Here is a 15,270-nt window from a genome sequence, read left to right on the forward strand (position 1 = left end):
GGGACTGCAGGAGGAGGGAGTTGAAGCTCTGGCCCAGCCCATAGCTGCTGTGGGGCAATGTTGCCAGGCTTGGAGACCATTTCCCCCCTGAGCTGCAGGGTGAGATGTTGCTTGGTGCTGGGAGGGCCACTGGTTGTCAGTGCCAGGGAATGTGGCCAAGAAACAGCTCTGCCTCAGGCCCTGGTGTGCTCAGAGCCCTGGGCTCCTTCTCCTTGCCCAGCAGAGGCCCAGCTCTGCTGCCTGAGCACTGAGCTGCAGGTTCTGCTGCTTCAGCTCAGGCTCCCAGAAGGCTTTTCCCTGAGGGGCTCTCAGCTCTGCCTGGGAAGCCAGTTCTGGGCTGACTGAAGAGCTGTGCTCAGCCTGGCCAGGATGCCTCTCTGTTTTCCTCCTGCTGAGGGACTTGGCTAAGAGAAGTGCTGGCCTTTGCTGAGCTGCAGCCTCCCCTCCCTCCATCCCTGCCCTGTCTCTTGGCTTCCTTGTGAGCAGACAAAGCCAGAGGGATGCCAGCAGGCAGCAGCCTGGGATCCAAGAGGAGAAGAGTCCTCTCCAGCTGCTGGCCTGGAGAAGGCCTTTGCAGCTGCAGGCTCCTGGTGCTTGCTGTGCCCTGCTGGCCACCCTCTGCTGAGAGCAGCCTTGGCCTTCTTGGCCAGGAGGGCCCCTGGCTGCCCGATGGGGAACTTGTTGTCCCCCAGCAGTGCCAGCACAGAGCTGCTTGGCTTCCGCGGCAGCTGCAGCTCAGAGGGAAGAGAGCCAGAGGCCAAGGGCAGCCTGAGCATGTCAGGAGATTGCCTGCAGGAGGCAGAGGAGCTGTGTGCAGAGGTGCAGAGCTGTGTCCTTTCTCCTAGGCTTCCCTCACAGCCTGTTCTGTCGCCTGACCAACACCTCCCTGGTGCCTGTGGCCTTCACCCTCCGTGTGCCCGGGGACGGTGTGGCAGAGCCCAGCGTGCCCAGCACTGCCCAGGTGCTGGACAACTCTCTGCCCTCCTGGAAGAAGAGAGCCAGGAGGTGCCTCAGGCCCTGTGAGTTCACCATCAGCCCTGGCAGAGGCACCATCCCTGCCCTGAGCTTCCAGGACATCCAGGTAGGGAGCAGTGGGGCCAGAGGGGCTTCAGCAGCTGGGGCTGAGGCTGCCCTGCTCTGGGAGAGGGCTTCAGTGCTGCTGGCTGGGAGGGGGAGGCCAGGCAGAGCCCTGCAGCAGGGCTGGGCTGTTGGGAGCTGTGCTGCTCTGGGACTTGCCTTTGGAGCAGCCTTTGGAGCCTGCAGGCAGAAGCTGCAGCTCCTGCCCCCCAGGCTCCAGGCCAGAAGCCACTGCTGAGGCTTTCAGAGCTGCTTAGGCTGATTCCTTGGCCTGCAGCTGGGCAGAGGAAGGCTGAGGGCAGCAGGAGGCTGTTGCAGGGAGAGATGTGGCTGGAGGAAGCAGTTAGCTTCTCTGCCTGCTCTTCTTCCTCCTGTGCTGTGGGCAGGATGAGTTGGATTCCCTGCAGTGCTCTGCAGGGGGACTGCAGAAGCTGTGGTGGCTGTGAGCTGAGCAGGTTCTGCTGGGCCAAGCTTCTGCAGCAGCTTCCCCCTGCACAGCTGGAGTGGTTCTGCTGGAGGCAGCAGCTCTGCCCTGCACTGCTGCTGTTCCCTGGCCATGCAGTGCTGAGTGGCAGCCTGCTGGGGCCTGCATTCCTCTCACCCATGGCCTGGGAGCTGCCACAGGCACTTCTGCAAGCAGCTCTTGCCAGCAGCCTTGTGGTGCTGCCAGGGCCTGTGCTCTGCAGATGGAGCAGCACCAGGGCCAAGGCCTCCCTTGCTTCCCATGGCCTGGGAATGGAAAGGCAGCAGCTGTGGGGGTGCTGAAGTGTTTGGGGCTTTGCTCTCCCCCCAGGTCACCCTGTGCTCCAACACCCAGGGCTTGTATGAGCTGGCTCTGGTGGTGGATGTGGATGGTGTGGGCCAGGAGCTGCTGTCCCTGCCCCTCACAGCCAGGTACCAGCACTTTCCTTGCAGGGTCTCTTGGTGCATCCAGCCCCTTGCATGTGGTTTGCTGGCTCCAGCTCCACAGGAGGAGCCTTGCATCATGAGCTGGTTCTGCCCAGGCAGAGCTGGGAGCAGCAGGGCTTGCAGGCAGCCCCCTGGAGGAGCATCATCCCAGAATGGGCAGGCCTGGCCCTGAGCCTTTTCCTAAAGGACACAGCAATTCTATGGCTGCTTGGCACTGCCCCTCCCCTGGCACAGCCTGGGGCCATTTCTCTTGTGCTGTCACTCGTTCCTGGGGAGCAGAGCCCAAGCCCCAGCTGGCTCCAGCCTCCTTTCAGGGACATGTGGAGAGCCAGGAGGGCTCTGCTCTGCCTCCTTTGCTGCAGGCTAAACGCCGCCAGTTGCTCCCAGCAGCTCTGCTCCTGCCCAGCCCTGTTCTCCAGACCCTTCCCCAGCTGTGTTGCCCTTCTCTGGACCCGCTCCAGCCCCTCAAGGCCCTTCTTGGAGGGGCCCTAAACTGCTGCCAGGATGTGAGGGGTGGCCTCAGCAGTGCTGAGCCCAGGGGGCCGATCCCTGCCCTGCTCCTGCTGGCCACGGGGTTGCTGATCCAGGCCAGGCTGCTGGTGGCAATTTGCAGCCACTCTGCTCTAGGCAGCTGTGTTCTGCTCCCTTCCATGCCCCCTGAGGGGTCAAGCAGCCTCTCCTCTGCCAGTGTCTCCATTGCCTCTGGCCCTCTCTCTGCCCAGGTGTGTGGTTCCTGCTCTGCGAGTGCCCAAGCCCGTGGTGACCTTCGGCCGCTGCTACCTGCAGCTCCCTGCCCAGCAGCTGCTGCCCCTGGTGAACGACAGCGACCTGCCAGGCTGCTATGCACTGCTGCCTCAGGTTGGCATCACCCCCACCCACCTCCTGCCCCCAGGGCTCAGCCAGGCTGTGCTGGGGAGAAAAGGCCTTTGGGAGAGAGAGACCTTGATGCTTTCCAGTCCATCCTACAGGTTTGCTGGGAACAGGAACCCACTGTCTTGGTCTGGAGAGGGAAAGAGCCTCAGTTCTTGTGAATATTCCTGTGTTAGGAAATTAGAGGCACAGAGGAGGCCAAAATAGCAACAGCTAGGCTATGTAGTACACAAATAAAGTGGATGGATCAGAAGGGGAGAGAGAGATAAAGTAGGGAGAGAGAGAAGAGGAATTCTATTGGCACCCCCTCACCCCCCAAGACAGTTTGGGTCTGTGGAGGAAGGGTGCTGCAGCTTTGGCTGTAGAGGAGAGGTCATTGCTGTCCGCTGAGCAGCCTCTTCAGCTCCATGAGTTGTAGCAGGCACAACTTAGGACATGGAGAGAGGGTTCCTTTTGGTCTGCTTCTTCCAGGGTCTCTGTCATTTTCCCTCTCCTGGTATGCTCTCCGTTTTCCTTCAGAGCAGCATTGTCCTGCCTGCTGCCTTGGCCTCCTCCTGCCTTGGCCTCCTCCTGCCTTGGCCTCCTCCTGCCTTGGCCTCCTCCTGCCTTGGCCTCCTCCTGCCTTGGCCTTCCCCTCTCTTGGCCTCCTCCTGCCTTGGCCTCCTCCTGCCTTGGCCTCCTCCTGCCTTGGCCTCCTCCTCTCTTGGCCTTCTCCTCTCTTGGCCTTCTCCTCTCTTGGCCTCCTCCTGCCTTGGCCTCCTCCTGTCTTTCCCTCCTCCTGCCTTGGCCTTCTCCTGAGCCAGTAGTTGCTCAGATCTGTGGAACAGCTTTTCAGAGGTGTGTGTTCCAGAGAGCAGGGATAGCAGTGGCCTCTGCCCGTTTCCAGGACAGCTGCAGTCTGCTTATCTCTGCACCTTCCTGAGAGGCATCCCAGTGGCTGCTCCCAATACACATCAGCTATTGCCTGGGCAAGCAGCAAAGGTGATTTTACCTTTGTTGAGTCCCATCAAGAGAGCCAAGATTCAGTCTCTCTCAGCTGCCCAAATGTAAGCTCAGGAAGCAGGGAAATGGGAACCTTCCTGAGGATCAACTTTAGGCAGCAATTGAGACAAATGTAGGCAGCTCTTTGGGAAGCAGTTTGCGCTCTGGCTCTGGGGTGCTGTCATGCAGGAGAACTCAGAGGGTGGTGAGAAGCTGCTCTGCCAGCCCAAGCAGGGAGAGTTGTGAGTGCAGCAGCTTTGGGACCCCCTGAGGATGCTGAGGCCATCCAAGTCTTGCCTTTCATTCTGTGCCTTCCTGCCAGGGATTTCAAACTCTTTGTGAGTTGCTGCTGTGGACACCTTAAGGGTTGACATTTTTCTACAAGTTCCCTCTGCAGTAACCTTTGATTGCCAGGATCAACCCAGGCTGGAGAGCAGCCCTGTGGAGAAGCCCCTGAGGATACTGAGGGCTGCCAAGCTGCTCCTGAGCTGGCATTGTGCAGTACCAGCCCAGAGCCAGCTGTGCCCTGGGCTGGTCCCCAGCAGTGGGCAGCAGGGGCAGGGAGGAGGTTCTGCCCCTCTGCTGAGACCCCCCCCTGCAGTGCTGGGGCAGCTCTGGAGTCCTCAGCACATTCAGGGACCGGCTGGAGGAGGCCACAGCAATGCTGGGAGGCCTGGAAGCCCTCTGCTGTGAGGCCAGGCTGGGAGAGTTGGGGCTGTTGAGCCTGGAGAGGAGAAGGCTCCAGGGAGAGCTTCTGGTGGCTTTTCAGAGCCTGTTGGGAGAGGGGATGGCTTGAACTAAGAGAGGGAGATGTAGACTGGATAAGAGGAAGACATTTTTTCACTCTGAAGGGGGTGAGAGCCTGCCCAGGGTGCCCAGGGAGGTGAGAGATGCCCCTCCCTGGAACCTTTCCAGGCCAGGCTGTCAGGGGTGCTGAGCAGTCTGCTCCAGTTGCAGCTGTCCCTGCTCAGTGCAGGGGGCTTGGACTGGAGGAGCTTGAAAGATCCCTTTCAGCCCAGCCCCTTCTGTGCCCCTGCCCCTTCCAGAAGCACCAGGAGGATGCTGCTGTGCTGTACTCCAGCCCCGTGCCCTGTGGGATCATTCAGCCTCACAGCTCCGTGGAGGTGCCACTGAGCCTGGAGGCCCAGGTGCCAGGAGAGCAGCACACTCCTGCCCGTGTGGCCGTCTTTGGGCGTGCAGGACACCCCCTGGTGAGTGCTGGAGGGGCCTGCTCCGTGCCACAGGGCTTGCTGGAGCCTGAGGTGTACAAGGCTTCTTGCAGGGCAAAGGGGGCTTGTACCACAGGGATCCCTGGCACTGGGTGAGGGGGAGAGGAGAGGCAGCGTGGTGCCCTCTGGGAGGCTGATCAGAGTGTGTGCCACAGCAGTGCACTGGGGACAGGGCAGATGGGGGAAGGAGCCAGCACTGTCCCTGCCTCTCCTCCTCTGCTCTTAGGAGAGGAGCAGCAACTGCTGCTTCCTTGGGGGTCTTGGGGAGGAGCAGCCAGGGACAGCCCAGAGTGCTGCTGAAGCAAAGGCTGGCTCTGGAATGAGTGAGAAGGTGCTGCAGCAAAGGCATCCAGGTGCCACCTCCAGTGCTCTTTGCTGCTTCTGCAAGAACACTGCTTTGGCTCAAGAGACCAAAAGGCTGCTGGAGTGCTGCCATCAGCTCTGTTCCTCAGGTGGTGCCAGGATTACCCCAGAGCACAAAGCAGAGCAGCAGCTTCCATGGTCTCTCCTCTGCAGAGCCAGCTTGGTGCCAGCTAGGGCTGCTGGTCAAGGGGTAGCTTTGGGAGTGTTCCAAAAGCTGCTGCCCAAGCCTGGCTGTGCAGCAGCAGAAGGCAGGGAGAGTGGTTTGGGGCAAGGCTGAGCAGCAGCAGGGCTGGGAGCAGGCACAGGGCAGAGGAAGGAGAGCTGCTGGAGAGACTGCAGCCTGGGCAGGCTGCTTTCTTTCCCCCTGACAACAGCAGCTTGTGGCTTTCAGCTGGGGTCCCTCCAGAGCCCACCCTTGCTGCAGGCCTCCTGCTTCAGGCTTCCAACACTGCCAACTTCCAGCAGGCAGAGCTCTCCCCCATCCAGGAGCAGCCTCAGAGCTGTCTGACCCTTGCCAGCTTTCCCCATGGTGTTTTTCCTCTCTCCTCCCTGGAGCAGAAGGTCTCTTTGGTGAGCACTGGAGAGGGCCCAGTTGTCTCTGTGCAGCCCAGCCAGCTCGATTTTGGCAGCATCCAAGTTCTGCAGGAGGCCTCCCGGTGTCTGCAGCTCTGCAATCAGAGCCCCATCCCTGCAGCCTTCCAGGCAGAGGTGGTGAGTATCTGGAGAGGCTTCCAGTGGCAATGGCTGCTCTGTGGCCACCCGGGGCTCAGTTCTCCTCTGGAGCCTTTCCAGCTGGCTGCCTGAGAGAGCAAGCAAGATCTTCCACCCCCAGGTGGCCAGAGGAGCCTGGCTGTGGGGGCAGGTTCAGCTGGGGCAGCCCTCAGGAGCCCAGAGCTTGAGGAGATGTTTGAGCAGCAGTGAGCCTGGAGCCTGTTTCCAAGCTCTCCCTTTCCTTTGTGGAAGGTCTCTGGCTGTGGGAGTCATGGGTTTGGAGCTCTGGGATCACAGAATGCCTTGGGTTGGAAAAGACCTTTCAGATCCTCCAGGCCAAGCCTCAGCCCAGCACTGCCAGCTCAGCACTGAACCGTGGCCCTCAGCACCACAGCTCCAAGGCTTTGAAATCCCTCCAGGGATGGGGACTCTACCCCTGCCTAGGGCAGCCTGGGCCAGGCCTTGGCAGCCCTCAAGGGAAGGAATTGTTGCTCATGGCCACCCTCAACCTGCCCTGGTGCAACTGGAGGCCATTGCCTCTTGTCCTATCGCTTGTACCTGGGAGGAGAGACTGAACCCCACCTGGCTCCAGCCTCCTTTCAGGGAGGTGTAGAGAGCCAGAAGGTCTCCCCTCAGCCTCCTTTTCTCCAGGCTGAGCAATGCCAGGTCCTTCAGCTTTGAACTGAGGACAGGGCTTTGAGCAAGCTGCTTTAGTTGAAGCTGTCCCTGCCCAGGTCAGGGGCTTGGAACTAGTTGAAGGTCCCTTCCATGCCAAAGCATTCTGTGACTCTCTGATCTTCTCCCTGGGATTTGCTGGAGGAAAGTCAACTTCTTGCAGCTTGTCAGTACTTCAAGAGGCCTCTAAGAAAGCTGGGGACAGACTGTTGACTAGGACTTGTAGTGAGAGGCCAAGAGGGCTAGTTGGAAACTCCAAGAGGGAGATTTCTAGCAGCTGTCCTGTGAGAGCTCAGTGCTGCCAGGCTGGAAACTCCAGCTGCCTTCCCCTGGCTCCTGCCCAATGCAATGTGCTTGGCTCGTGCCCAGCCTGCCAGCACATTGCTGCCTCCTGTTCCAAAGGGCAAAACCTCTCCAGGGATGCTGCAGGGTTTGGGCTGAGCAGGGCCTGTTGTCCCAAGCACAGCCCTGAAATGTGGAGCATGTCCCACTGCCCCCACGCTGGAGCCTTGGGAGCTGCAGATCTGCATGCCAGTGCATGTCCTGCTGGCCAGGGAGCACTCCCTGCAAGGAGGCTGGAGGAGGAAACAACCTTCTCTTGAGGCCGAGTGTCTCTGGGGCTGGTGAGGTGGTGGCTAATGAGGGGAGTCTGTGAGAGGAGGGTGGCACAGGGGGGTGTCAGCTCCTGCAGAGGTGCTGCTTGCAGCCCCCCTAGCTCAGCTGCAGGCAAAGGAAGCCCTTCTGGTTTGCTGCCCTCACATCCTTGCTCCTCCAGCCCACAAGAGACCGAGGGCTGTGGCTCCTGGCCTCAGCTGGGCTCTGCCTTGTCTTGCAGTCTGGCAGAGGCTGGTGCTGGAGGGTTGAGCCCAGCCGAGGAGTGATCCCCCCCGAGGGCCAGGTGTCTGTGTCTGTCACAGCCCAGCTGGACGACACGGGGCAGTTCCAGGCCGAGGTGCAGCTGCTGGTGGAGCACAGCCGTGGCTACGGCATCCCCGTGCGGGCGCTCGGCGTCGGCAGCACCATCGTCCTGGACAGGCCCTTGGCTCCGCAGCTCAGCCTGGGCACTCGCTTCAGGTAGGTGTCCCTCAGCTCCTGCTGCTGCCGGGGGCTCAGCCAGGAGAAGCTCCTGGCTCTTCCAGGGCAGCCCCAGGGCTTCTTCAGGCTGAAGCCCAGCAGGAGCAGGGCAGGGCTTGTGCCCTGTGCTGGGCACCGCTGAGGATACAGTCGGAGCCCTGGGCTCAGGTTTGGGCTCCTCGCTCCAGGAAGGGCAGTGAGGGGCTGGAGCGTGTCCAGGGAAGGGCAAGAAAGCTGGGGAAGGCTCTGGAGAACAGGGCTGGGGAGGAGCAGCTGAGGGAACTGGGGGTGAAGAGGAGGCTGAGGGGAGACCTCAGTGCTGTCTGCAAGAGCCTGGAAGGAGGCTGGAGCCAGGTGGGAGTTGGGCTCTTCTCCCAAGGAACAAGGGATAGGAGGAGAGAAGATGGCCTCAGGTTGCTCCAGGGGAGGTTTAGGTTGGACATGAGGAACAAATTCTTCCCCTAAGGGACAAGGCCTGGCCCAGGCTGCCCAGGGCAGTGCTGGAGTCCCCATCCCTGGAGGGGTTTCCTGGAGCAAAGGGTGGCCATGTCTGCCCAGCTGCACTTGGGCTTTCTTTCCAGGAAGGAACTTCCATTCCCATGGGACATTCCCTTGGGTTTCTGTCTGGCTCTGGTTGTTCATCTCTGGCTGTGGCTCTGTTTCCTCAGCAGCCAGAGCTGGGCTGGCTGCCCTGCTCCTCTCAGCCACACTCCTGCTGATCCATGTTCTTAGGCTCAGTGCTCTGTCTCAAACACAACCCCAGCTGCTCTGGTCAGCAGAGGCTGATGAGGGTTGGATGCTTCCTAAAGGATGGAGGCATGAAAGGGATGCCAGGGCCCCCCACCAGCGAAGCCAGTGGTGCCCTGACCACCAGATAGGATCCTAGAATGGTTTGGTTTGGAAGGGATCATCTGGTTCCAACCCTCCTGCCACGGGCGGGCCCTGAGGAGTCCACACCCTGCAGCTCCCCGCTGGCATCTGCAGAGGAAGCCAACTGAGGCAGCAGCTGCCCAGGGGAAGCTGCAGTGGCCTGAAGCTGTTCCTCCATCTGCTTAGTATCACAGGATCAGTCAGGGTTGGAAGGGACCACAAGGATCATCCAGTTCCAACCCCCCTGCCATGGGCAGGGACACCCCACACTAGATCAGCCTGGCCACAGCCTCATCCAGCCTGGCCTTAAACACCTCCAGGGACAGGGCCCCAACCACCTCCCTGGACAACCCATTCCAGGGCTTCACCACTCTCATGGGGAAGAACTTCCTCCTCCCCTCCAGCCTCAATCTCCCCACCTCCAGCTTCATTCCATTCCCCCTAGTCCTATCACTGCCTGAGATCCTGAGCAGTCCCTCCCCAGCCTTCCTGTAGCCCCTTTCAGATCCTGGAAGGCCACAATGAGGTCACCTGGGAGCCTTCTCTTCTGCAGGCTGAACAGCCCCAACTCCTTCAGTCTGTCCCCATAGGAGAGGTGCTCCAGCCCTCTGCTCATCCTCCTGGCCCTTCCCTGGACACCTTCCAGCACCTCCAGATCCCTCTTGTCATAGGGGCTTGCAGCCAGGTCAGGCCAGCTCAGGGTCTGATCCAGCCTGACCCTCAGGCAGCCCTTTGCTAAAACTCTGCTGAGTGTGAAGCAGCAGGGGCTGGTGCTGCTCTGCCCACAGCAGCTGAGAGGATGTGCTTCAGGAAGCTTTCCCTGGCTGGGCACAACCAGAGCTGCTGCTGGGTGGGGAGAAGCTCAGGGGTAGGCAAGGGCTGGCTCCCGCTGAAGGTTTGAGCTAGGTCAGCAGTTCAGAGGTGGTTCCATTGCCAGCTGTGTGGTCAGACAGCAGCAGCAGCAGCTGGGTGAGTGCTGGGCAGTAGCAGCTCTCCTGATCTTTTCCATCTCTGCTCCTCTTGCAGCCTGGCTCCCTGCTGTTACAGCTTCAGGGTCACCAACCGAGGCCGCCGCACCCAGCGGCTCCGCTGGACCGTGGGAGGTTGCTCCCCGCCTGGCCAGCGCCGTTGGCTGCCTTCCCTCAGCAGCACCAAGGGCAAAGCTTCCTCCCAGGGCCCCCCTGCTGCCTGCCCTGTGTTTCAGCTTCGGCCCAAGAGGATGGAGCTGAGGCCAGGCCAAACGATGGAGGTGATGCTGGAAGGCTTCTCCAGCACTCCCCAGGTGAGGTCCCTCACAAGGGCTGAGCCTTCCCCATCAGATCACCTCCCCTGGGACTTGTCCTGCAGCCCCCTGGCACTGGCCTGAGAATGTGAGCAAGAGAGTGTTTGAAGGCCACAGGTTCCCCCTGGCAGAGTCCTCTGCTTTCCTTGCTGGCCACCATCAGTGGCTGGGGCTGCTCTGTGTTCCATCCTGCAGCACTTGCTGCTACCAAAGCAGGGGCTGAAGGCAGCTGCTGCTGTGGCAGGTGCCAAGGTGCCAGGTGCTGAGGCAGGAGGGAAGGGCAGAGAGAAGAAGTGACTCACAGCCTGGGAGCAGAGGCAGAAAGGAAGGCAGGAGGGCAGGTTTCCTGTGTCTGGGGGAAGCCAGCAGGGCAGGCAGTGGCTGGAGCTGCAGCATTTCTCCTCTGCAGACAAAGATGGGCAGAGGCCTTGTCTGGCACCAAGTGCTGGAGGAGAGGAAGGAGCCCAGTGCCAGCTCTGCTGATCAGGGATGTTCATCCCCATGGCACCACTGCAACTGGCAGCTTAACTTGCTTTCCTGGGAACAGTGACACTTGCCCCAGGCTCCCAGCCAGCCCTGCTGTGCCAAGGGCAGCCAGGTCTTGCCAGCACCCTTGGATGGGTCGCTGGGCCTCCTCCTGCCTGGAGCCTTCTGCCAGGGGAATGCAGCTCTGCAGAGGAGCTGCAGCCTGATGTGCACTGCTGAGCTCCAGCAGCACAGAGGTTGAAGTGGAGAGGGCTTGGACTGGATGACCTTGAATGGTCCCTGCCAAGCCAAGGCAAGCCATGAGATGATTCTCTGTGGAACAGCTCTAGAGGAAGCTCCTGCTGATGTTCATGTTTTGAAGGGGGTTCTAAAGGCTTGCCTCAAGAGTGGCTTGAAGAAGACTTCGTTGCTCACCTGGGTGGCTGTATTGGGGCTGTCCCCATGCAGTTCTGAGCCCAAAGGTTTTGCTGAGGAGGAGCAAAAGGCACCAAGCTGTTGAGTGCAGTGGTGAGAATGTCTCCCTGGAAAGCTGGCAGGGGCTCTGTGCAGCCAGCTGTGCCTGCCTGGCCCTGCAGTCAGAGCCAAGAGCTCTGGGAGGAGTTGGGTTGTGGTGCTGTAGCAGAGGAAAGAGCCAGCAGTGGAGAAGTGATCCCAGGAGCTGTCCAGAGCAAGGCTTGGCTGTGAGCCCATCCAGCTTGAGAGAGGACTTTGCTGGGACATGCAAGGCAGCTCTGTCCTGGGGAGGTCTCTTTTCAAAGCAGCTCTGGGAAGGAGGGCAGGAGGCATCCTAGTGGGGAGTGATCCCTCCTTGACCTGAAGGCATCTGCCTGTGGGGGGGTTCCTGTGGGTCACAGAATCCCAGCATGGGGGAGGTTGGAAGGGACCTCTGGGGATCATCCAGCCCAATCCCCCTGCTACAGCAGGGGCACCCACAGCAGGTTGGCCAGGTTGCCAGTGTCCAGGGGGTGTTTGGAGTCTCTGCAGAGAAGGAGACTCCACAACCTCTCTGGGCAGGCTGCTCCAGGCCTCAGCACCCTCGCTGAGGAGAATTTTCTCTTCCTGCTCAGATGGAGCTTCCTGGCTTCCAGTTTGTGCCCCTTGTCCTGTCACAGGCTCCATCCTCTTGCCCCTCACCCTTTAGCTCTTGCTGAGCATGAAGAAGATCTGCTCTGGGGCTGCTCTTCTTTTTGAGGGGGTTGGACTAGAAGACCTTTGGAGGTCCCTTCCAGCTCAGAGCCTTCTGTGCTTCTGTGTGATTCTGTGATGCTCCAGGCTCAGCAGCTCCAGGTCTCAGCCTTTCCTCCTCAGAGAGGTGCTCCAGGCTCCTCAGCATCTTTGTAGTCTTCACTGGGCTCTCTTCAGTAGTTCCCTGACTACTTTGAACTGGGCAGCCCCAAACTGGACCCAGCTGTGGCCTCAGCAGGGCAGGATGGAGGGGGAGGAGAGCCTGCTGGCCACAGTCTCCTTGAGGAATCCTCTTGGCCTTCTTGGACACAAGGGCAGCTTGCTGGCTCGTGGGCAACTTGCTCTCCAGCAGCACTCCCAGGTCCCTGTCTGCAGAGCTGCAAGCTCCCAGCAGGCCAAGGCCTCAGCTGTGCTGGGGCAGGGGTTGTTCCTCCTCAGGAATCATTTCCACTGAGCTTCCAAGGCAGAGCTGACTGCCCTTGGCCTTTCTGTCTCCTGTTTTTCTGCCCAGTTCCATCTCCATCTTCATTCCATCAGCTCCTCCAGCTTTCTGTAGCACTGTGCTCAGCACTGGGGCACATCAAAGGAAGAACCCTTTGGGGCAGGGATTGTCCCTGGCAGCACAAGCCTCCCCAGAGCTGTTTGTGGCTGTTGGCTGCAGCCTGATGGCCACTGGAGTGCAGGAGAAAGGGGATGCAGCACAAGCTGTGGAGGGCAAGGGGAAACCAGCAGTGAGGGGGGCAGTGGCAGGGCCGTGGCTGGTGGCTGGCAGATGCAGGCTGTCCTCTGGCCACCCTGCTGGCAGCCCCCATGTGCCCTGTGGCTTCTCCTGCAGGCGGTGAGGGAGCAGCTGCTGTGCCAGGCCGCGGTGGGCAGCGAGGCCAGGAGCACCCAGATCCTGCAGGTGGAGCTCAGCTGCCAATTCATTGCTCCTGCCCTGCAGATGTCCTCCACAGCAATCACTTTCCAGGTGGAGAAGGTGAGTGTCTGGCTGGCATCCTGGCCCTGGACCTGCTGGCTGGAAGCTGTGGCTGTGCTTGGCTTCAAAGGAGGAGGGAAGAGAGCTGCTCTGAGTCCCCAGGGCTTTGGCTGTTGACTGCAGCAGGACCAAGCTTTTGCTGTTAGCACTGAGCTCATTCTTTGCTGCCCTGGGGCTGGCAACAGCCTCAGCAGCACTGCTTTGCTCTTGTTGGTGTGGCACCACTGAGGAGAGTGGCCCCAAGCTCTTGTCCCCCACCCTGTAGCTCTTGCTGAGCACTGATCAGATCCCCTCTGGGGCTGCTCTTCTCCAGGATCAAGAGCCCCAGGGCTCTCAGCTCCTCCCAGAGCTGCTCCAGGCCCCTGAGCATCTTGGCACTGTAGCAGGGGCAGCAGGAGCCTGGAGGTTGCTGGCTGGCTGTGCATACTCAAAGCCAGCCTTAGGCTCCTGCAGGCTCTCTGCTGCATCCTGCTTGCTTGTCTCCTCTGCCCAGCACCCCTGGCCTTAGGAGGCTCCTAGAGGCATGAGTGTAGGTGACTGGAACTCCTCTTGTGCTGCTGTCCCCAGGAGAGGACAGGCCACTGCAATCAGATGGGCTGGATCTCTTAGCAGCAGCTGCCTCCTCTCAGGGGCCTGTTCCCTGCACATTCCTGAGGCTGTTCCCCCTGGGCAATGCTGTGGTTTGCAGCCAGCAGCAGCATCTGCTGTGCTTGGAGAAAGCCCTTCCAGAAGGGGAGAAACCTATCCAAAGAGTCCAGAGGAGCTGTTGGGAGCTCTGGGGGCTGAAGGCTTTGGAAAGGCAGCGGGTGGGGAAGGAGGGCCCTGGGCACTTGGGGGTGAGTGATGCTTCTCTCCTGTGCTTGCAGCAAGCAGGGGATGTCCTAACTCCTCTGGCCCAGCCTCTGTCTCTGAAGAACATCTGCCCCCTGCCCCTCAGCATGGTCCTGGCCTTAGGGCAGCCCTTCTCTCTCTGTGATGTGGAGCAGCAGCCCCTGCCTGCAGATGCTCAGGTGAGCAGCCCTGGGCCTTGCTGCTGCTGGAGTGTGAAGAGGGAGCAGTGTGGTGGTGTGCTCCTGCTGGGAGGGCCTCCAGGAGAGAAGCTTCTGCAGAGCCAGCAGTGAGCCTGAGCTGAACCAGGGTGGAAATGAGTTTGCTGGAGGAAACAAGGCATCATCTGGCTTGGGAAGAGAGCCATGGGATGGTTTGGGCTGGAAGAGACCTTTCAGATCATCAAGGCCAACTGTGAACTTCTCACTGCCAGCTCACTGCTAGATCATGGCCCTCAGCAGCAGATCTCCATGCCTTTGCACTCCCTCCAGGGATGGGGACTCCCCACTGCCCTGGGCAGGCCTGGGCTAGGCCTTGACAGCCCTTGTGAGGAAGAAATTGTTCCTCGTGTCCAACCTAACCCTCCCCAGGGGCAGCTTGAGGCCCTTTCCTCTTGCCCTGTGGCTTGTTCCTTGCTTGCTCCTTGCTCCAACCTCCTTCAGAGTCCTGGCTCTAGGAGATGAAGAGAAGGGATCAAACAACTTGTGGGCAAGCCATCTAGTGAAGCTGTCTCCTGGAAGCCATCCCAGCAGCCCTCCTCAGCTGTCTGTCTGCTCCTCAGGAGCAGCTTGCTGCCTTCAAGGGCAGCCCTGCCTTTGAGAAGGCTGAGGGTGCTCCTCCAGCCACTGCCTGCCCCCTGTGCCAGCGGCAGGTGCTGGGCACAGGCTCTGCCAGGCACGTGGTGATGTGGGCATGGGCACCACTCCTGTGCAGCCCTGGCAGGGGGGTTGGACTGATGACCTTTTGAGGCCCCTTCCAAGTCCTAACCTTCTGTGCTTCTGTGCCGGTGCTCAGCCCTGCCAGGCCCAGGCTGCAGTGCTGGGAGGAGCAGAGAGTGCAAACGGCCTTGGCCTGCCAGGGTGCTGCTCTGGGGGGGGCTTTGGTGCCTCTGCAGAAGCCTGAGCTGGGCTGGGCCAGCAGTGGGGTGGGGCTGGCACAGGCAGGCCCTGCTGGAGCCACACTTGGGGCACTGCCATGGTTGTGAGCCCTGGGGATGGCCTCCCACGGGTGCTGGATGCTCTTCCTCTCCTTGCAGCCCATGAAGCTGGAGGCAGGGCAGGAGCTTCCCCTCTGCATCAGCTTTAACCCTGCTCATGAAGAGGGTTTGCACTCCTGGCAAGTGGAGCAGGCTCTGAGGATCCAGTTCCTGGAGCACCCTCATGAGGAGCAGGTCCTGCTGCGGGGAGAAGTCTGCTGCCCCAGCCTGCACTTCCAGAGCATGGCTGTGGACTTTGGCTGCATCCTGAATGACACTGGAGCTGTGCAGAGCCTGGAGATGACCAACTGCAGCCAGCTGCCTGTCTCCTACTGCTGGCAGCTGCTGCCAGCCAGCCAGGGCAGCCAGCTGAGGTATGGCCACCTCTGCCCTCTCCTTGCAGCTCTTCTGCTTCCTGCTCTCCTGCTTGTGCTTTGCAGAGACCAAGGTGGTTTCCCTGGGCTCTGGCCAACTGCTTTCCCCTTGGCCTGGCAGGAACAAGCCCTCCAGCTGTGGCCAGGCTGGGTGCTCAGGTGTCCTCCAGCACTCTGGGGAT

General features: G+C 60.4%; 1 protein-coding gene across 1 annotated transcript in view; it reads left to right on the forward strand.

Moving 5' to 3' along the window:
- The window catches only part of LOC137458161 (hydrocephalus-inducing protein homolog), a 76,724-nt gene that overhangs the window by 23,172 nt on the left and 38,282 nt on the right, over positions 1-15,270 (forward strand). The window contains exons 14-23 of the mRNA XM_068169849.1: positions 846-1,081; positions 1,871-1,971; positions 2,709-2,844; positions 4,884-5,048; positions 5,988-6,140; positions 7,651-7,889; positions 9,786-10,041; positions 12,548-12,691; positions 13,558-13,701; positions 14,775-15,088. Of these exons, the coding sequence (XP_068025950.1) occupies positions 846-1,081; positions 1,871-1,971; positions 2,709-2,844; positions 4,884-5,048; positions 5,988-6,140; positions 7,651-7,889; positions 9,786-10,041; positions 12,548-12,691; positions 13,558-13,701; positions 14,775-15,088 (1,888 nt within the window). The remainder of the gene's footprint in view (positions 1-845; positions 1,082-1,870; positions 1,972-2,708; positions 2,845-4,883; positions 5,049-5,987; positions 6,141-7,650; positions 7,890-9,785; positions 10,042-12,547; positions 12,692-13,557; positions 13,702-14,774; positions 15,089-15,270) is intronic.

The sequence above is a fragment of the Melanerpes formicivorus genome, unplaced genomic scaffold (genome assembly GCF_026170545.1).
Source record: "Melanerpes formicivorus ecotype bairdi unplaced genomic scaffold, bMelFor1.0.p_v2 SCAF_228, whole genome shotgun sequence".
Classification (NCBI taxonomy): domain Eukaryota; kingdom Metazoa; phylum Chordata; class Aves; order Piciformes; family Picidae; genus Melanerpes; species Melanerpes formicivorus.